This window comes from Callorhinchus milii, unplaced genomic scaffold, assembly GCF_018977255.1.
Source record: "Callorhinchus milii isolate IMCB2004 unplaced genomic scaffold, IMCB_Cmil_1.0 Scaffold1, whole genome shotgun sequence".
NCBI classification, from domain to species: Eukaryota; Metazoa; Chordata; class Chondrichthyes; order Chimaeriformes; family Callorhinchidae; genus Callorhinchus; species Callorhinchus milii.
Window position 1 is genome coordinate 16,802,942 of NW_024704742.1, and position 22,228 is coordinate 16,825,169.

At 40.0% G+C, this 22,228-nt stretch overlaps 1 protein-coding gene across 2 annotated transcripts in view; it reads left to right on the forward strand.

Moving 5' to 3' along the window:
- LOC103177346 (SPARC (osteonectin), cwcv and kazal like domains proteoglycan 3) overlaps positions 1-20,685 on the forward strand; it is a 236,502-nt gene extending 215,817 nt beyond the window's left edge. For both annotated transcript variants that reach the window (XM_042337572.1, XM_042337576.1), the window contains 6 exons: positions 2,420-2,545; positions 5,586-5,624; positions 7,231-7,452; positions 12,339-12,401; positions 17,346-17,483; positions 19,129-20,685. In XM_042337572.1, coding sequence (XP_042193506.1) covers positions 2,420-2,545; positions 5,586-5,624; positions 7,231-7,452; positions 12,339-12,401; positions 17,346-17,483; positions 19,129-19,301 — 761 coding nt within the window. In that variant the 3' untranslated portion in view covers positions 19,302-20,685. The remainder of the gene's footprint in view (positions 1-2,419; positions 2,546-5,585; positions 5,625-7,230; positions 7,453-12,338; positions 12,402-17,345; positions 17,484-19,128) is intronic.
- The last annotated feature ends 1,543 nt before the right edge of the window (positions 20,686-22,228 follow it).

Consider the following 22,228-nt stretch of genomic DNA (forward strand, 5'->3'; position numbering starts at 1 on the left):
AAGGTAGAGAGGTGGGAGGGAGACCAAAGGCACGGTCGAAGAGAAGGGTCTTGAGACCGGCCTTGAAGGAGGCAAGGGAGAAAGCGAGGCGAAGGGACCGTGGGATGGAGTTCCAGAGTGTGGGGGAAGAGAGGCTGAAAGCCCGGCCACCGATGGTAGGGCGGGTCGGGTGGGAGAGAAGGCCGGAGCCCGATGAACGGAGGGAGTGGGGAGGTTGGTAGGGAGTCAGCAGGTCTGAGAGGTAGGAGGGGGCAAGGCCATGGATGGCCTTAAAGGTGAGGACAAGGATGAGGTGAGGATGAGGATGAGTCACCAAACCTGACTGTGCCTTTGCACAGGAAGCCTGCAACCAGCAACTCGTAAATGTACTGAGGATCCGTGCATCTTGGAATTGTACCGCACTTTTGGTATACTCTAAGGCCACAGTGCTGTACTACCCATACTGACATCCAGACCAACAGACATCTTTGAGACGTCTCAAAGCACTTTACAAAATTTACTGTAAGGTGAATTGACTGTATATTTTGTGAGCAAAATGCAGCAGCCAATTGTGCACAGCAATGTCCCACAAACAGTTATGGATTGAGTGACTAATTTTTTTATTTTCCAAAGCGCCGGGTTCTTGGAATGCCCTGGTTCAGCCGTGTTATTAATGACATAGAGTCAGCTAAAACCAGCTTACCTCCAGTGTGCAGTGACATAGCGAGGATGCGTCACTCACTCTTTGGACATATCCGCTCAATGGACGAATGGTGGTCTGCCCACTGGGCTCTCGCACTTGTTGTTGAGATGTACCACATATGGAGGTGACACCATGGCATCTGAGACATACCTGGGCATGATAATTCAGGGTGAATTCAGGCCTTGAACCTCAGAAAGCCTGGGATACTGTCCATGATCAGCTGCTGTGGAGATTTTGACAACCCAACACTGGTCATGGACTGTAGTAGTAGTATTGCCCATACAGTAACAGTAAATGACTCACACAGGTTAACTATGAATAAAGAGAGTGCATGTTAAATCACTGGAGAACAAAATAATGGGAGACTGCATGATTAAATAGGTTAGCAAGCTGACCTGTCACTTCTGAGACTCATGTGTGAATATAAACCCTCACTGTTGACTGAAAGCTTTTTTTGTCTGACTGTGAGGTTCCAATATGAAGTGAACTTCAACAGTCTCAACTCAGTTTTAGTAAGTGTGGGCTCTCAACACAAAAAGCTTCATGGGATTCAGTGTGAAGCATAGTGACTGTCTATTTAGTGTAGGTGAACATGGCAGCCAATATGTGCAATGTCGTTTAATTAGCCATTAAGTGAATACACATTTTGGATCCGGTCAGGAGGATTGTTGGTCAGGACACCTGGAGAAAATCCTTTCTCTTTGCAGTCAGAAAAGATTTTAAAGAGCCATAGGATCACCGGAACAGGCAGACGGGGCCTGTTTAACTTCTCATCCGAAGGATAGCACCTCCGACAATGCAGCACACTTCGAGCACAGCATTGGAGTGTCAACTTAAACTATGAACTCAAATTCCTGATGTGGGATTTGAACCCACTGCCGTCTGCCGCATGGGGAAAATTTCTAGCAACTGAGCTAGGACATATAGAAAGTTACAGCACAGAAGAAAGCCATTCAGCCAATTGTGGCATGCGGGACTCTAACCTTACGATGTCTGTTAAATTAGTTTTTATATGACATCTCTTCAGTCTCTTGGCACCAAATGAGTAATTAATTATGCCTACTATGTTGTTACAAGTAATGAATAATAATAATAATGATAATCCTTGCATTTGATATAGCGCTTTTCACATCAGGAGGACGTGCCAAAGCGCTTCACAGAACACACTGTAAAGTGAATTGACTGTATATTTGTGGGCGAACGCGGCAGCCAATTGTGCACAGCAATGTCCCACAAACAGTCATAAATTGAAAATGACCAATTTATTATTGTTTTTTGTTTTGGAGGGATTATTATTAGATGTGTGGAGTAAGGAAACTTGCCCAAGGTTTCGCCCTGCCTGGAATTGAACTCAGGTCTCTCGCTTGCAAAGCGAGTGCTCTAACCACTGAGCTACAGGACTAACCACTGAGCTACAGAATTGTCCTTGTGTATGTGTGTGTGTATTTTGGCTAATTGTCTTATGACATCTTTTACAATTTAACTTGTTTTCTTTTACTTTGTGTCTGGTTAGTTTCAAATGTTTTCCATAGTGATTTTTGTTTCTCCAATAAACTGACAGGGCAAAAAGGCTTTGGTTCAGCTGCCCGCAAGCCTTTGCAATTAGGTATCTTGACCAAAATAAATTTTTTTACACAGCTTCAAATGAGCTTTTAATAACCATCGATTTGAATGGATTTTTTCCTGCAATGTCATCCACATGTCTCAATAGATGGTCTTGTCTTGTGTTTTGAACAGAATGCAGTGACAAGGAGTTCAGAGAAGTTGCCTCCAGACTAAAGGACTGGTTCAAAGTACTGCACGAAAATGGAAACTACAATAAGAAGAGTCGCGGACTTCAGAGACAAGACAAGGATAGAGTTAGTAAGTGCTTGCAGAAATGCCACAAGGACACAGTTAACGAGTGCCCTCAGAGACAAGGATATAGTTAATAAATACTCTGAGAGACAAGACAAGGACACAGGTAGCAAGTACAGGCAGCATGTTAGAATTTTTTATTAAATTGTTCCAACAGAAACATGACATATTGGGAGTAAATGTGCAATGTGTGATATTGCAGGAACACTATATGTGCTTGTTCTTGTCCCATACATAAACACTTGTTTGTAGCTGAGCACACCGCCACCAACATACCCACACACACACAAATGATTAGCTTCTCTCAGGCTTCACTCTGCTTGTCCATGTAAATTGCACCTGGGTCTGGACTTAGTATATTAACATAGCATTTTAGAGTGTTCAGAATTAGGCTAATTGTTAAATTCAATTTTAACTTTGATGCCCGTTTCCATAGTTTTTTTTAAAAAAAACTTAAATAAAATCAGCTTCAAAATTAAAAACTAAACTGTATTTAGAAATGTCCCAAATTCTGCAAATTCTGAAATGCTACATTAATAGAGCGAGTCTAAACTCAGGTAGGATCTCTACCCACAGAAGCCTCAAATGATTCAGAATTCTGAATACTGAATTCTCCCCTGCAACAACTTCTTCTTACCCAAGCTTAATGCTTGCCAAGCTCCATTGACTCCCATTATTTCAAAAGATCCTTCTTTAGTATCCTTGTCCTTGTATCCAAGTAACTACAAGGTCTGATTCCACCCTACCTGTGCAATCTAATTTTGCAGTCGGTACCTTCCACTCTTTTGCCTCAGGTCTATTACTTTCATTACTTTGTGCCCATCATCAGTGACTAAGTCTTCATGCCCTTTTCTCTGAAACTCTCTTCCAATATCGTCTCCCTCACTACCTCTCTTTCTGCCTTCAAAAGCCTCCTAAAATAAATCAGTGCCTTTAGTCAACATCTTTAAATCTCTCACCTCGCTGCACAGTATGCACCATCACATTTGCCATGAACAACACCATGTTTTTGTGTCTATAAATGCAGGTAGTTTTAAACTGTAATGTTTATTCTAGCAAATCGAACAGCTTTGCTGTTGCTTTTGGGGCGTTAGTTTCCATTTACCATTGTAAACATGGTATAACTGTCACAGAAGAGGGAGGAACAAAATCCAAAACAAACAAAATGGCTCTTTGAAACAGCTTTGATTTGGTGGGTACTGACATAATATTATGGCACCTGCTGGAAGAATCAGAGGACCTATGTCATTACATTGTTCAAAGAGCTTTCAAGATGAATGGTTTCCATTTAACAACAGACAGCAGTCATTTACTGCTTTGGAGAGATTGTTTGTAGCTTTTTTCCACCAGCTGATATTGTAGTTATTGAGGGTGCAAGAGACAGAAGAGTGTCCAGATGTACCAAAATGTTCTTTTCCACTGGTGTACAGTTCTATGTGCTTATTGCTTGCTATTGCTGGGTAAAATATATCATAGGTGGAATTCTGTGATATACCCATTGCATATCAATGAGGATAACTACCCTCCTTCCACCTCCACACGCAGAAATCTAGGAGCAAATAAAACATTGCATTACGTTTTTTTGTCTGTCTGCTCTTTAAATCTGGGCTTCTTTAAGTCTGATTTTTGAAAATTAAAATGGGTTTTTATTATTTTTTAAATAGAAAAGGGCTTCTTTAAATCTGATTTTTTAATTAAAATGGGTCTTTGCTTGTGACTAAGCAGCAAAGAAATTCCAAATGAGCAAAGGCCATATGAACCAAGCATTATTCCAACAGTCCTTTTGCTCCTTGCATGTTCATGGACTCTCCCCCAGAGTTTTTAATATCCCAGGGGAGTTAATAAGGACAACTTCCAAGAGAACATAAAGCCGTAATGATAACATCAGTTTAGAAATGATCCATTTTAACATTGCAATAAACCTGCCAGCTTTAAAAGTGGGTCTTTTGAAAATGAAATTGCAAACAGGAAGAATATGTTGGCTCAGTGGTTAAAGCACTCGCTTTGCAAGCAAGAGATCTGGGTTTGATTCCTGGCAGGGTGAAACCTTGGGCAAGTTTCCTTACTCCACACGCCTGATAATAATCCCTCAAGAAAATAAACAATAATAAATTGGTCATTTCAATCCACTACTGTTTGTGGGACACTGCTGTGCGCAATTGGCTGCTGCATTTCGCCCACAAATATACAGTCAATTCACTTTACAGTCTATTCTGTGAAGCGCTTTGAGTCGTCTAGAAGACGTGAAAAGCGCTCTATCAAATGCAAGGATTATTATTATTTTCAAGTACGGTCAGCTAAACAGTGAGGAAGAATGCCATTCTTATTATCTTATTATCTTATGTCTTGGGATGAAGTGATAAAAATTAAATGTATGTGTTAAAGGCAAAAAGTTGTTTATAAACAATTTTCCAATTGTGAAATCCAAGTGGAATTGATCTCTGGCTCTTTAATTAATTCATATAAGATTTATTAAAACATATCAATTCTACACTTTTGTGTGAGCTACTCAGGTTATAAAATTCATTTTGCTGTCTCATTGGCTTAAAAAGAAGATCTATAGTGTTGATCAGATTCTGTTATGCACACTCTCAACATTTTAGATTTGACCTTTATTTTTAACCAATTAGATACTTGTCTTTTATACTGATTATAATGAACAAGATGATAGTGATAGTGATAGTGTGATCTCATATGCTGGGATCATGGGACCACCCTCCAGTGTCTTGTACTTTTGGAGTAGAAATCCTGTGAGTCAGTGTGACATTTGTCAAGTTATCAGAAGATGTCTATTCAGATTCATTAAAATCTTTTTGTTTAGAGCATATTCAGATCATTTGTTCATTTTAATCCATCATCCAGGATTGGCCCCTTTCTCGTTTTTTATTTAAATTTCGAAATCAACTGTAGATAACTGAAGACACCGATAGTGGGAGGATGACAGATTAAAACTTGTCCAAAATGTCTCTAGATGGTAATATTGTAATATTGAAGTTATCGTTTTCCACAAGGCTAAGATGCTCTCTGTTTCTTTCCTATTCCATAGTCTCCCCGAGGCACATGCCAGCTGTGGCTGAGAGACCAGGTGAGTGGCATGTTCTCAAATAGGTCTCTCTATACCGGCTGCTGAGAGATGCACAGGAAAAGCCTTCAAGTGACCCTTCCATTGATTTTCATTAACCTCGGAGCTTCCTCTCAATGCCAACAGTAACAACTTATGTAGCCGTTTTCAAGGCCTTGCTCCTCCTTAAGTCTCTGATCTCCTAACCCACTACTAAACTGTCCACTCAGCAGACTTTGGCCTGCTTCAAGTCTCCCGCCTTGCCCACCATTGGCGGGTGGACCTACAGCCTCTCTGCCTCCATCCTCTGGAACTCCATCCCACACTCCATCCATTCCTTTGCCTCACCCCTCCCTTGCCTCCTTCAAGACCTGTCTCAAGACCCTCTTCTTTGACCGTGCCTTCGGTCACCTCCACCCCTCTTGATTCCAACCACCAGCTCGGGCGCAGATCCCTGACTGTCCAGCACCTTGGGAAATCCTCCTGATGTGAAAGTCGCTATACAAATGTAATTTGTTGTTGTTGTTCATATAGTACACAACTCAGTTGGGCTCTCTGCAACATAAGATAGCCAATACAAACCTACACCCCATCAATCTGTTTAATCACAGCATCTCCAATATCCACTTACTTGTTAGCAGCTTTATCTAGCGATCCTTTCAACTTTCTTGGTAAGGTAGAATTAATTGACAGAAGGCAGAGACAGCACTAAATCAGCAAGGCGTATTTGAACAGATTTCATTTTAAATGGGGAGGTGTGAAGTCAGTACATATTGTAGTTCAGATTAATGTAGATTATAAATAATATCCATATCAGTTTGACCTGCTAGAAGAGTCTTCCTTTATTACTGTGGAAAAAGTAAACACAACCACAATGATCGTGGCACCTCAGTTAAGTTACATAACCATTCTTCTCACTCCCAGGTGTACTTCACCAAAGCACATTTTTAATCACTGAATTCCTAAGGCATTTTGAGTGCTCACAATGATGATATATTTGATGTGATCTAAATAACCTACTATTACAATCAGATATCATGATATATAAAACATAATATAAAAACAATAATAAATTAGTCATTTCAATCCACGACTGTTTGTGGGACACTGCTGTGCGCAATTGGCTGCTGCGTTTCGCCCACAAATATACAGTCAATTTACTTTACAGCATATTCTGTGAAGCGCTTTGAGACATCTAGAAGACATGAAAAGCGCTATATCAAATGCGAGGATTACTATTGTTATTAGTAGTAGTAGTATTATATATAACGCAGTGGTTTAAGTCCAAAAAAAGATGACCCCATGTTATAAAGGCTGGTGCTATAGAGTGGCCAGTGCTTCCTGGGACATCAGATCATCAATGATATCACTGAACCTGGCTGTGCATTCACACAGCAAGCCGACAACTGCCCTCACCAGGTTTACAACAGTTATCAGCTCCTACTGTGCTGAAAACTGGAAATGTACTGGACTCCCAGTACATGGCTGTTCCACATGCAACTGTGTATAACTGGAACTGAAATATATTGGAGCACAATATAACAAGGTCCGATTATAGTATGTAAGCAGCGACGTATAACAGGTTTTACTTTCTAAAAAGATCACTTGACATTTGCCCTCTGTTCCTCAGGATTTGACACCAGTATTCTGCCCATTTGCAAGGATTCACTTGGTTGGATGTTCAACAGACTAGATACAAACTATGACCTGCTGCTTGATCAGTCAGAGCTGAGAAGCATTTATTTTGACAAGCATGACCAATGCATGAAACCGTTTTTCAACTCGTGTGACACCTACAGAGATGGTAGGATTTCCAACAACGAATGGTGCTACTGCTTCCAGAGACATCAAGGTGAGAGAGCGAAGGAATAATGGCGTGCTATTAAATGTTTTTCATTTTAAAACATGGTGACTTATCTGTTCAATGTTACAGGAGCTTTTCATGATTTATACATGACTTTGCAAAACCTGCTTGATGTCAGCAAAGTTGTTTTCCGCCAATTTTAAAATAAATTTAAATTAAAATGCAGTTTGTTTTCTATTTGCAACAAACGTAAATAATACAAACCTCCTGGTTCTCATGCATTAAGAGAGTAGCGAATAGAGGGGTCTGGAGATATGCATTATATATCACCCAGTAAAAAGCTCATTTTAAGGACCCACAAAATACTGTCTTGTTATGGGATTGGACTGTAACAGAAGAGCAATGAGAAAGGCTGGGACAAAGTTGCCTCTTAAGTACCAAAACTTTGGAACACTTAATCCCTCCACCTTGCCCCCTCCTTCCCCATCTTCAGGTCGTGCCTGAAGACGTTCCTCTTCCACCGTGCTTACGGTCACCTCCCCTCCCCCCGGCTCAGTGTCGTGCTCCTCCATTGTCAAGCATTCTAGGAAGTTACCCTGTGTGAAGTGTGCTATATAAATGGAAGTTTTCTTGCCTGATAATAGGTGTATCTCCTGGCCTCCTCTCCTTTAAGATTAGTACAGGCAAGCAATGGACTGCTGCCATTCTATTTGTATGTTACTGCTGAACTCAGAATTGTCAGTTAGCACCACTGTTATGCAAAGGGAGCATAAATAGACATAAACTGACCTTGTTCAACTCTGGCTTCAATCACCTGAAACCATTCTATTTAATGATAACTCAGTGAAAAGTGCGAGGTAGAAGTATACAGTGTGATGTGTTTATTTTCATGCTATTTGTATGCATGCTCTCACCATGAATACTGTAGTATTTTCTTTAACACATTGCCACTCTATCATTCAGTGCTGCCAAAATAATCTCAGAAAATGAAAATAGAATATTTCTGAGTTGCTGTTGGCAGCCAAGGTAGAGGGGGGGAAAATTCAGCTCTGGGTTTCAACTGCGAACAACACAAACTTATACCATTCCAAAACAAGCCAAACATTTTTTGGTTCAATTCCTTGTTTCTGAATTTTATGATGGTTGAGTGTGGTGTAAACACTGGCAGAGTTCCGCAGTCAGATTTGCTGTGCCAAATGTTTGCAACCAGCTCATGCTTCCTCTCACTCTCCATCTCCAGCTTCTCTTCAGTTCCAATAACTAAAACACGTGATTCACTTCACTTGGTGATTTACTTCATGATTTGGGACTTTGCTGCATGCAAATCAGCTGCCGCGTTTGCCTACAAAATACAGTCACTACACTGTATAGTATATCCTTTGAAGTGATTTGCAATGTCTCGACATTGTGATCAGGTGCTGCATCAAATGCAGGATTATTATATTATTATGTGTAGTTACAGTTTATTGTGGGTGAATATGGCACTAATTTGTGCACATCAATGGCCCATAAAAGGCCATGAAGTGAATAACTAATTTTATCTGGGGGATTGTTGCCAGGACACCAAGAGAAACTCCCTGCTGTACCTGTTAAATAGTTTCAAGGGGATATACTTTCAATCTGGCTGCTCTTCACAACCCAGAACAGCACATGAGCTGACAAATTCATCTTTTATTTAAAATATTGCTACATTTTGCAGTATCAAATTAGTGGAGGCAATGTCTAGGAGAGCAGCGAGGATGTTCTCAAGTGTTAAAGAAATGATCTATGAGCAATAATTATACAAGCTACGGATTTTCAATCTTGAGAGAAGCTGACTCAGAGGAGAGGTTATGGAGGTATATAACATTTTAAATGGGATTGGAAAAGTGAATCCAGAAGAATAATTTAGGATGTGCGAATATGGTAAAACAAGAGGAAATAGGATTAGAGATGCATAGGAGAATTTCAGGAGAGATATTGGGGAAAAAAAATTCTTTAGTCTAAGGGTAATTAATCACTGGAAAAAGGTTGCCAGGAAGGTGGTTGAAGCCAGGAAGCTGCAGTTAAAATCCTAGAATCCAACAGCACTGAAAGAGCCCATTCATCCACTGTGCCTGTACTGGCCTTTTGAAAGAGCTGTTCAATTACTCTCATTCCCCTGCTCTTTCCCCAGTTATTAAAAAAAAGCTTGACTCTGTGATGGGAGGATAATAGGATGAGTATTCTGGAAGGATTGGATTAGACAGGTTTGAAGGATCTTCTTCATCTGAACCTCACTTGTGATCTTGTGAAGTTAGATTGTAAGGGTGACCTGTCGAAGCATTCTAAAGCATTCAACAACAACTTACATTTGTATAGCGCCTTTCATGTCAGGAGGACGTCCGAAGGCACTGAACAGTCAAGGATCCGCCCCTGAGCTGGTGGTTGGGTTCAGGAGGGCAGTGGGGTAGGTGTAGGAGGGTGACCAAAGGCACGGTCGAAGAGGAGGGTCTTGAAACGAGTCTTGAAGTAGGCAAGAGAGAGTGAGGTGGAGGGACTGTGGGATGTAGTTCCAGAGGGTGGGGGCAGAGAGGCTGAAGGCCCAGCCGCCAATAGTGGGGCGGGCGAGGCGGGCAAAGTGAAGCAGGCCGGACCCGCTGAGCTGAGGGAGAGGACACGTTGGTAGAGGGTTAGGAGGTCACAGAGGTAGGGAGGAGTAAGACCGTAGAGAGCTGTGAAGGTGAGGACCAGGATTTTGAACTGTATCCTCTGAGTGATGGGGAGCCAGTGGAGCCTGGCGAGGATGAGGGTGATAGGGTCGTGGAGTCTAGTAATGTCTGTTGATTTTCATTGCTGCAGCTACTTATTTCTAGTTAATGAAACAAAATAAATAAGGTGCTTGCGCTAAAACATTTGCTGCCACCAGGTTTTAGATTAGATGTGCTGCATTCAAAATATTCAAGCTTGAAATGAGCAAACCATCTGTTGTTTATTTGTCACTTCAAGGCACAAGACCTTTGATGTGGTTCTTTATTTATCTTTCAGATAAGTGGAGGCAGTGTTGTTATTTTGGAAACATAGCACAACTTCACAGTGTTTTTCACACAGAGGTGTCTTTGTTGAAGAAATAAAAAAAATCATTCATGACCCTGTGAAGTTCTAGCTGTACAAAACTGAATGAAAGATAAGCACAAAAAGAATACTTCAAAGGTGTTGTGCCTTAAACCACTGGTTATATTGCTTTTCATTACAGCTAAAAGTAACAGAATGGGGAAAAGGCCTGATTGAAATATTCAGGTGCACATCCCAACATACACAAGTATTATTTGTGTAGCTCAGTTCACAAAAATACACAGACAGATAATATTTATCTTTGCGTTTGATATAGCATCTTTCATAACAACAATACATCTCAAAATGCTTCACAAATCTTAATGTAAAGTATAACAATTGTGTATTTCGAACATGACAGGCAAGTTTCACACAGCAATGTCCCAAAACAGACATTTTCTGCCAAGAAGAGGCCATTGTGTCTATGCTGTTTTTCCAAAGCACCCCTTATCATCCAGAACTCTGCACTCCTTGTCCTCTCCCGCACCAGGCTCCGCAACCTTATCACCACCATTCTTGTCTGACTCCACTGGCTTCCCATCACACTGAGGATACAGTTCAAGATCCTGATCCTCACCCTCAAAGCCTCCATGGTTTTGCTCCCCTCTACCTTTGTGACCTCCTAACCCTTTATCAACCTGCCCGTTACCTCCGCTCGACGGCTCCTGCCTGCTTCATGTCCCCTGCCTTGCCTGCCCCATCATTAGCGGGCAGGCCTTCAGCCTCTCTGCCCCCACACTCTGGAACTCCATCCTGCAGTCCCTCCGCCTCACCCGCTCCCTTGCCTCCTTGAAGACACGTCTCAAGATACTCCTCTTCAAGCGTGCCTTCAACACCCTCCTTCCCCCCCCTGCCCTCCACCCTCCCCAATCTCGACGCCCAGCTTGGGTTCGAAACACTGGTTGTCCAGCACCTTAGGACGTCCTCCCGACATGAAAGGCGCTATACAAATGTAATGTTGTTGTTGTTGTTATTTATTAATCCTGCTTTCCAGCTCTCTTTCCATATCTCTTAATGCTTTTTACATTTCTAAATTTCAAATGACTTTTACACACACAAAATGTGATTTTGTTTTTGCCCTATGCACCCCTCTAGAAATGCAAAGACAATGTAACTGTGGCGAAGCCTTCAAATTTGACACTTTCTCCAGTTACAGAAAGTCTGTATAAAAATGATATCACACCCTCAGCATAGTTTTCTGGTGGTAATAATCATTTCAATTTTTTTTAAAAAAATTAATAATAATAATAATTTGGTCACTCAATCCACGACTGTTAAGTGGGACACCTCTGTGAGCAGTTGGCTGCAGCATTTCGCCCACAAGATATACAGTCAATTCACGTCTCGAAGACATGATAAGGTGCTACATCAAATGCAAGGAGTGTTATTATTATATTAGCAGAAAGATTAGCTTAGATTCAATTTTACTAGTTAAAGGAGTTTTAAGTCTTTGAAATCCAATTGAAAGCGTTGCTTATAAAATGCACAGAATAAGCAGATGTAAAAATTTTACTCTGTTTTACAATCAGATCCATTAGATTCAGATACTTTCTTTTTCCAGCAATTAATAGGTCTTTTGCATAAAAAATGATGTGTAAAAGTTGTAACTGTGCTTAAGAGTTATCTTAGAAATCCTCACCCAATATTCATGATCCAAAGCCCTGCGATTTCTCCTGTCTATTCACGCTATTGTTCTATTGTACTCATTGTAGCCCAGTGTCTCAACAATAGGAATATAAGCATGTTCTGGAAGTCGAAGGAAAAAGGAGTTGTATATCACAGGCATTAAGTAGATTAATCACAGCACTTTCAATCTTTTCTCATCTGGAACCCTTTCACTTGACTGGTTGAACTCATTTCAGATCCTCCCTGCCAGACGGAACTAAACAATATTCAAAGGCAACAAAAAGGAAAAAAACTCCTAGGTGAGCATTTGATCTTCTTTAGACTCATCGTATAAAGTCAACAATGTACATAATGTTTAAGAAATAAGCCATTGTTATTTATTGACATTAATAATTATATTGATAATATTCCAATTATTGTAAAGTAACACTTCACATTAGCATCTTTTTTCTGTGTCTTTTTAACATTTCTGTTCTGGTAGGTCATTTATTTTCTGAACAGCGAGATTCAAGGTTAAGTACTGCATTTGGCTCTTGGAATAGTTGTATATATATTTGACCTTTAAATAGAGTGGCTCGTGTATTGTTTAAAACAAGAGGGAAGATATTATTCGTGGATTCCTGTAGCTCAGTGGTTCGAGAAGTTGCCTCGCAAGCGAGAGACCTGGGTTCAATTCCCAGCAGGGAGAAACCGTGGGCAAATTTCCTCACTCCACACGCCTGGATAATAATCCTTCAAGATAAAAAACAATAATAAATTGGTCACTTCAATCCATGACTCTCCATGGGACACTGCTGTGCGCAATTGGCTTCCTCGTTTCGCCCCGCATTATACAGCCAATTCACTTTACAGTATATTCTGTGAAGCGCTTTGAGACATCTAGAAGATGTGAAAAGCACTATATCAAATGCAAGAATTATTCTTATTATTATTTGATCAGGTATTAGTATTTTTGGCTGAATCATACTACTGTATTTTGTTAATGTGTTATAAAGATATGTACCTCTTTACAAGTAGCTGATAAAAAGCCATGTTCTTCAACTATGCACTATGCATTTCCTTATATTGAAGCAGCAAATCACTGACAGCACTGCTTGTAACATTTCATCTTGAGTCACTCAATTAATACAAATGGAGTATTTGTTCCCACAACACATTGGTACACAGAAATTTACTCAAGACATTATGCTGGAAATGCTGTCATACAGTGCATTAAAATGAGAAGACATTCCTTCACTCAGAAAGTCTAAATTATGAAAATCAGTGAATATTTATGTCATCGTGCCTTCTGGTACCAAAGTGATGTAGAGTGATGTGAAGTGAGAAGTCTGATTTGTACTTTTCTCATCCACTCACAATGGGCATGGACTATAGTGCTGCACTCATGCAACTAATTGCAGAACTATGTTGTTTCTTAATATTGTTAATTCATTTTTTNGTAATGATAAAAAGTTCTTACCTAAAAATCTGTCAACAACAACAACAAATTATACTTGTATAGTACCCTTCAGGTCAGAAAGACGTCCCAGGGCACTGGACAAACAAGGGTTTTGGACCTGAGCTGGGAGTTGGAGTCAGAAGGGGAGGAGGGCCAGGGGATGGGGTTGGGGCTGGGGGTGGGAGGGTGGCAGAAGGCATCATCAAAGAGGAAGGTCTTCAGGTGGGACTTGAAGGAGGCAAGAGAGGAGGTGAGGGATTGTGGGATGCAGTTCCAAAGTGTGGCAGTAGAGATCCTGAATGACCGACCAACAATGGTAGGGCGGGAAGTGGAGGGGACCTGAAGCAGGCCAGTGTCCGACGAGCGGAGCAAGTGGATAGGCTGATATGGGGTTATGAGGTCAGAGAGGTAGTGGGGAGCAAGACCGTGGAGTGCCTTGAAGGTAAGAACAAGGGTTTTGTACTTGATTTTCTGAGGAATGGGGAACCAATGAAGCCAGGCAAGAACAGGGGTGACAGCTTCCCAGAGCCTGTTGCGGGAGCGGATACAAGCTACTAAGTTCGGAATAATCTGCAGCTTGCGGAGGAAAAAGTCGGGAAGTCCATGAGCAGGCAGTTGGCGTAGTCAAGCCGAGATGTCATGAAAGCGTGGATCAGGATCTCAGCAGCAAAATCAGAGATGATTTTGGAGTAGATTTTAAATTGACCAGTGCTTCAGGGCAATTTGTTTTGGGATCACACTGACCATGCCCTAAATATATTTTATGTATATAATTAACTGGATAAACCTGAGCATAAACACAACATGGGAGAGTCAATCAATTTAGGATTGTGTGTCAATTCAGTACCTGTCTCCTGTGTATGGTTCACGCCAGCTATTCGTTAAATTAATCCAATCAGTAAAAATATTGTGTGTCAACATCATCGACGCTCAAAGAACAAATTGCTAGTTGACATTCAGATTATTTTACATAACTAGTGCATGGCCTCAAGCCAACTCAAGAAAACATTAAACGTTGAAGGTTGCCTGTGCTGCTATGTTCTATAGTTATAAATGCTTTGTTATTGTTGAAGAAACCTCAGCTCTATTTGATTGTGTCTGCAAATCCATAAAAACTCCACAGTTGAAGTGCTTTACTCAACTGACTCACCAATCCATTGAACCTTAGAGTGGTGGGATTTGGGACCATACCCCGAATTGGCAACATGGTGAGTCTCTGATCTTGACCAGGCCATCTGGAGATGGATGGATGTTGATCATTTCAAAAGAGACACAGCCACAATTAGAGGTCAGATCATTGTCACAGATATAGGGACACTGAAGTGAATTGTAGCACCATAGCTACTTGCTGCCCTGGTTAACAAACACATCCTGGAATTCAAATCTCTTACATTGTCTAACATGCCCAATTCTCACTGTTTATTTCATCAACCAGGCGAGTAGAGAAGGTTGTCTGCTGTGCCTTCTCTGCTAGATAATTCAGTTTATCCTCTTCTGGATACAGATTCTCATTGCTCATGTATTAGTTTTGTCATCTATTAGTTTTGTCATCTATTCACTCTATCCAGGAGATCTTGTCAGTTTGAATTGCATTGAAAGTTGAAATTCATGGGCAATTATGATGCAGCGAAAAGAGACATCTGAGTCAATTACGTAGCATAATTGTCTGTGATCTTTGACCAATTTAAGTCATTGTAATTTCCTGTCAAGATGCCTTAGATAGAATGAAGATGAAAGCCGTAATACTCGATCCCTTAAGCACAATTCATAATTAGCAACATTGGCAGCAAATGTAATAGAGTGATATAGTGGATAGAAGTGAAAAATTTAAAATGTAATCAAAAATTTAAGGAGTCATTCTTCTCGATTCACTTAGTGTCCTCGTTCCTTTGATACGCACTTTCAATGGGATTTTGCTAGTTAGAAAATGGAGCGTAATAACCTCCTTAGTCTAAAAACATAAAAGTGGCATATTACACTGTAAAATAGGTGACCTAGATATTCTTTCCATTATGCAATAATTGGTTACCACTAATAATAAATATACCTTCAAGCTTTTTGTGCATTTTTCACTATTAATAATATCTGACAGATTAAATGTTTAAATCCACCCAGCTCACCCTTTAATAATGGCAATTTGTGTGAGGTAGCAAAGGTGGGGAGGAAATTGAAGAATCAAAAGTGCAAAATGCTCTTATTAGCAGCGAGAGATGGAGAATAGTGAAATAAATATTCTGCGCTTGTAAGTTCTCAGCAGCTAATACTGGAAACTTAGAAGCACAGTAAGTGTTAACCCTGGTTGCTTGATATCAAGCTGATAAAAAAGGACAGTACCATGTTTTTATTTACTGGTTACAGCATAAGGAATATGATTTTTATACTGGTCAAATCTTAATTGATATGTGAGCAGCAACAAAATCTGGGATGGTGGCATATGCCTTCTGTGTCTTGAGTGCTCTTGGGAGAGATCTAACATGATGGCTGAGAGACAGTGATAAGGGGGAAGGTCATCACTATGACTGACCCATCACTTAAATGTGTCATGTCTTTGTTAAACTTCTGATTCCAAACAGAAGACCTTATCTCTGTCAAACATAGGTTGAAGGCTCCATGCATCTCTTGGAATGATCATACCTTGAGTGATCAAGTCCTGTTGTGTTACAGAGTCAAACAGCTGGGTAAAGTAGACTGGGACTCACTGATAACGCCTACGAGTTTCCCTGGAATGGGAATTAAGGAGAGAAACACCATGCATCAAAGTCACACCACAAACAAAGCTGAGATATGTCATGAAATCAAAGTTGGAATATTGAAAGCCTATGATAGAGTGGGATGAGGCTGCAAATGAATCATTGTCAGAGCAGTTATGACAAGGTAAAATCTGCAGGAAAATTAGATCAAAGCCTATTGCAGGTGAGCAAATGCCAGTGAAATAATCAATGAGAATTCAGGCCAGTCCTGTGGCTCGAGACGTCTGGTGATAGTGACTCCAGCTGGAAACTGCCTTTTATGTTATGGGGCCACATAGTGGAGCTAACTTAAACAGTGTCACTGGAGATGTTCCCGTGGCCATATGAATGGATCCAATAACTTTATGATGTGCATAGATCACCGGAATCTTGCACACAAAGTGGAAACTTTAGATTATGATACATTGGTGATCTGAAATTTAGTATGTTTCCTATAAATAAATCAAGATACAACATTATAATGTTCTGAGCTAACAATTGTGTTCTGTTTCTGGAGCACATCCCAGCCCATTCTGTCACCTTTAAGTTGCGGTTTTGCTTTATTTTCTATTCCAAATATCATATCAAAGTAGAAATATTACACATATTAGCACCACCTTCTTAACTGAAATGTTTACTAATAAACATCTTTTTAAATATCTGTAATGTAGGTAAGAGTGTTATTATGTGACATTATTATAACTTGGAGCAGGTTTCCAGTTGAGCCATGTCACAAAACAGCATTATCTATTGGTATTGGAATCTCATTTGGCAGAGAATGTTGTATGTGTGGGTGGTGGGGAGGGTGCATTTGGAAAAAAATGCATCAACCACCTAGTTGTAATTTTAAAGTTACTAGGTTACATCTGCCAGGTTTCTTTTAGCAGGCAATGAATCATTCAGCCATTCAGTGTGTTATCTAGTTCGTTGGCCAAAGGCGTGAGAGCTTCACAGAATATACTGTAAAGTGAATTGACTGTATATGTTGTGGGCGAACCGGTCACTGAAGTGTATGAAGGGTTGGATTTGTGACTGTTTATATGCATGTTCACATAGTCTGCTTTTGGCAATTTTAGGATTTTTCATTCCGACTTGTGATGAAGATGGCTATTATAAAGCAACCCAATGCCATGGCGGCGTGGGACAATGCTGGTGTGTTGACCGATATGGAAATGAAATGGGAGGATCAAGGACAAGTGAATCTCCAGACTGTGGTATAGAGTAAAACCAAAACAATATCTTTCTGAAAGCCTTTGTTTAGTCACATGTGGTAATATTTCATTAAGCTGAAATATCATAAAATTTGTAAATCAATGTGTTTACTTATTTTATGCATCAGTTAATGTTTTCCATAACGTGACATGATGTGGCTGATTTGGTGCTACACAAACACCAATTGACAATTGTTTTACTTGTGCAAATATGTCTAGATACTTTTCTTCTCCCCAACAACAACGTCAATAGAGACTTTCTTGTAAAGTGAACATCTTGAAGAGCTTCACAGCACCAATAGGAAGAACTGTGAAGGAGTGAGGAATGAGAATATAAATGGGTTGACCCAAATTTTCTCTCATGGAAATATTTAAGAGTGATTTGAAGGCAAGAAAAAAGCGATTTGGGGAGAGAGTTACAGCAAGCAGGTTCATAGGAGCTGAAGATTTAGACACTGATGGGATTAGGAACAAGCAATTGACAATAGTTGGAAAGTGCAAGAATAGGTCTGGAGGAGATAGTATAGGAAAGAGGGGTGAGTCTTTGTCCTGACCTGGGGTACTGAGAGTTAATAGAGACCGGGAAAATGGAGCTAAATGGGGCAATGATCCTGAGATAGAAGAAAGTGATTTTGGTAAAGACCCAGATGTGCGGTTTGAAGCAGAGTTAGGGGTAAAGCAGAAGTTGATGCACTGGCTCAGTTAGCACAAATGACTGCAGACATGGGGTGAGAAACTGTTGGGGCAGATGAAGTGAAGACACTGGGGCAGATTGGAACCAAGAAAGCAGCCATTGAGATGGGCCAAATTATATTTTTGTTTTGCTAAAAGCTTTGTCAAGATTTTCTTCACATGATTTGCATGTAAAGATAGTTATCCAGGGATGACTTTTTGTTTTAACTTGGAAATAAAGTGGCAGAAATAACAGAAATAAAGAGATAAAATGTGGTGTTTCATAAAACCGTCAATGCATTTTTTCTCCATAGGCTAATCCCATCTGAATTACACCTTGTTCAAACTCATGTACATTATTGTCCAATGGCTGTGAATGGGTTAATCCCTATGGGATTGAATGATCCTTTCTCCCATTCGCTAGCCAGAAAATTACTTGGATCCTATAGAAAATTTTTCAATTATTTTACATTCCGATGAAACCATATGGTCCTTTCCAGAGGCAATGGGCGATTCTGTCTGAAGTATATTTTGACTGTAGCTCTGAAAGTGTGTTCCATCTGCTTGCTCCCTCAGTTTTAGGGAATAAGGTTTTCCAACACTCACCTCATACTCACCTACCATGAAATCAATTGAATTAGATGAATTAGATACGCACATCCGAAGAAAGGATATTAAAGAGTGCAGGGAGATAGTAGGGAATTGGAGTTAGGTTAAGGGGCGGCATTGTAGAAACAAACATGAACAATAATGCAACGCACTGAAACACCTCCTACTTGACCATATACGATTTCTATTATTTATTGGTTACAGGTATAGAGAGATTAGCAGTACAATTTGCATGTTTCCTACAGTTCTTATCAGTATAATGCTCTGAACCTCTGCTTATCAGGCTTATCAGTATAATTCTCTGAACCTCTGCCATCTGATTTCACAATTAAGTAACATGCTTATAACAGCTTCCTTTATTTTGTAGGTGGGGAGATTGAGATATCAGGTGACTTTGGTAGCGGTGATTTTCACGAGTGGTCAGATGATGAGGATGATGATGAGCAGGAGAACAATGATGAGGAAGAAGATGAAGTTGACAATGAGGATGATGAAGATGAGGACGATGATGAATATGATGTAGGCAGCTACATATGGTAGTCTGGAAGTGTCACGAACTTTACTATTTTGCACGTTTCTATAGTGAAATCTCATATGAGTTATTAGACATTAAAAATGAACAAAAACTATTTCAGTCGGCGTGTATATTTTGTACAATTACCCTCAAATGGTTACTCCAGAAATAGGTGCGTCCCCTTGAAATAAACTTTTACTGCCTAAATGCTGCAGTGCTCCTGTAATCTGTGCCAGTTTTGCAAACACAAAGTTGAAAAATGGCAGCCCAGAAAAGAGAATTATATCACAACTAGGAAAAAAATGGCAAAACCTCAAAAGTTCTTTTTGTTTCTCTGAAAATCAATTTATTTTCAATTGTGTTCAATCCTTGTACATAAAATTGCATTGCAGTAACTCAAGATGTCTTCTTCACTGAAATAATCTGCAAGGTGTCTTTGTTGTTAACTCTCAAACCATTTCTCACAGCACCTGATGTACTAATATATCAGGGTTGCTGTTTATACAGTCAGTAACGGTTGAAATATATAATCACAGTTCATTGTGAAAAAAATCTCAGTCAAATGTCAAATTTTGCATTTGTGCGAATATTGTTTCTTCAGGATTATGTGGTGGAATTTACAAGCGGCTATTTCGAAAGAGAGAGGTAGTTATTGTCAACAAAACATTCTTACCATACATCTATCTAAACATAGTTAAGAATGTGCATGCCTTGACTGCCTGAAAGATATTTTCTTCTCCCCCCAAACCCCCATAAAATTGAATCATCTCCTCAAAGTACATAATTTCAATTCTTAGTTGAAAATAAAATAGAAGTCACATCGTGATGTGCCTTTCAAATTTAGGAATAGATTTTTTTTTCCTTCTGTGTTAAGGGTAGAGTTCAGGTAATATTTAAGCACACCTGATCAAAGCTTTGTTACCAGTGTGAGCTGTGAATTAAGAGAAAAATAACAAAAAAAAGTTTTCAATAGATATGGCAATTACTGTATGGACTATAGTATCCCATTACCACGTGTAGCATTAGCACTTGAACAATTTTGCTATAGACTAAATTACCCTGTATTTATGTTAGCATGTTATTTGATTGTGTAGAACATGTTGGAATTCCACTGCCTTGATGCATTACCAGAGCTGAGAGTTCAAGTCCTTTGTCAACTGAAAAAAACAACATTGTTTGTAGTTACTAAAGTAACCTTACACCAGTTATTGTTAATTTAGAACAAATGATTGTTGGTTTTAAATATTTTGCCAGGAATCTGGAACAAAAGGAAAATCATGAATTCTATATAACTCATTTTGATTAAAATTTACCTTATATTTTGAATTTGTGTTACAAAATGAAAAGCTATGCTGCATTTTTTTTTTACCGTTTATGTAGTTTGCAATAATAAAGGACTCCTGTAACCAACTACTCTGGAATTTTAAATATCTGCCCATTCGAGCGTGTCCAAATTGCAACTTGATAGAATTAAAATGTTTTCTTCAACAGTACAAAATCACGTCATGCACTGGTACCTCCCTATCTCTCTCAGCTGCTTACACCCCACTCCTCTACCCACCACTTCGCTCAGCTGGCTACGGCCTTCTGCTTGTCCTTCACCCTCTCCGCTCTACCAGCAGTTGCTGTGTTTTTAGCCAGTATGCCAAGAATTCTGTAACTCTCTGCTTCAATCCCTCCTTGCCCATTTTCAGATTACACCTGAAGTCCTTCCTCTTTGACCGTGCCTATGTCACCTCCTCTCTGTCAGCGTCAAGCTCTGCCATTGTTAAGCGTTCCATGATCCTATTCTACACAAAGGGTGCTATATAATTGTGAGTTGTAATTTGATGGGCTTTGCCAAAGTGCTTCTTATCCAGTGCATTTATTAAAGAATATGGTCCTCCTGACATGAAAGGCACTGTATAAATGTAAATTTGTATTATATTGTTCTTTGCTGGAGTCTAAAATGTGATATTCACACACCAGATTTCTTGTGTTAACTGTGATTTCCATTCGCAAATATCAGGGTGGTGGTGGGAGGAGAGAATTCATGGTATATGATGTGATAGTTGCACAATTCAGATTTACCCCTATTGTATTGTGAATTGTGTGGCCAGTGACAAAAACAATGTTTTCTCCAGGTAATTCCTTGTACAACACATAAAGGCCCAAGACTTTGGCAAGGACCTATGTTCCCATCCGAGTTGAAGTCTCATGAGTCTGCCTATTGTGCAGAGGATTCCCTTGAGAAAATGCTATTTACATTGTTGGCATGTTGCTGGCAACCAGTAGTGGAGATGTCACTAGTGTTATTTCTCAGTATTCTCTCTCGACCTTTGTCTGGGACAAATTGCACTCTTTAACTCACATTTTCACATTGCGCTATGTCTATGTCGCACATAGTGCTGTTTGTACACAAAGCACTGTGCTCGGATGTCCAGAGAATATCATGAATAATAAAACAGAAAGGGGCATTGGCCTTTATGTTATTGTCGAAGGTTTTGGTTGACACATTTCTTGTAATGTAAAGCACTACACATAGCTTGCCTAATTTCCATGGTGTGATACTGGGCCGTGCAGACCAGGAAAATTCCAGGGCTGATCCCTGGTCTGTGTTGAGTTAGCCAACAATAGCCAGGGAGGAGATGGGGGCACTGTAAATTGAACTCAGTGTTCCTCGGTTAGGGAGTTGCAAAGGAAAAACGTCAACCAGGGTTCTCACTTCTGATTATTATTCGGTGACCATGATGGATGTGCACACAGATCAATTCAGGTCAACACAGTGTCGGGCTCAGATGCCATGGAGAAATAGCCTACTGACATGCTCACATATGAAAAGGAGGAAAAGTACTGAAGGATTTTCAGCGCCGAATAACCGGCCCCATCACAAGCGACTTCCTTTATGAGAGAAGAAAATAATTGAAGCAGAGAAAATAAGAGGTAATCTTTTTCCAGATCCCCCACTTGAACG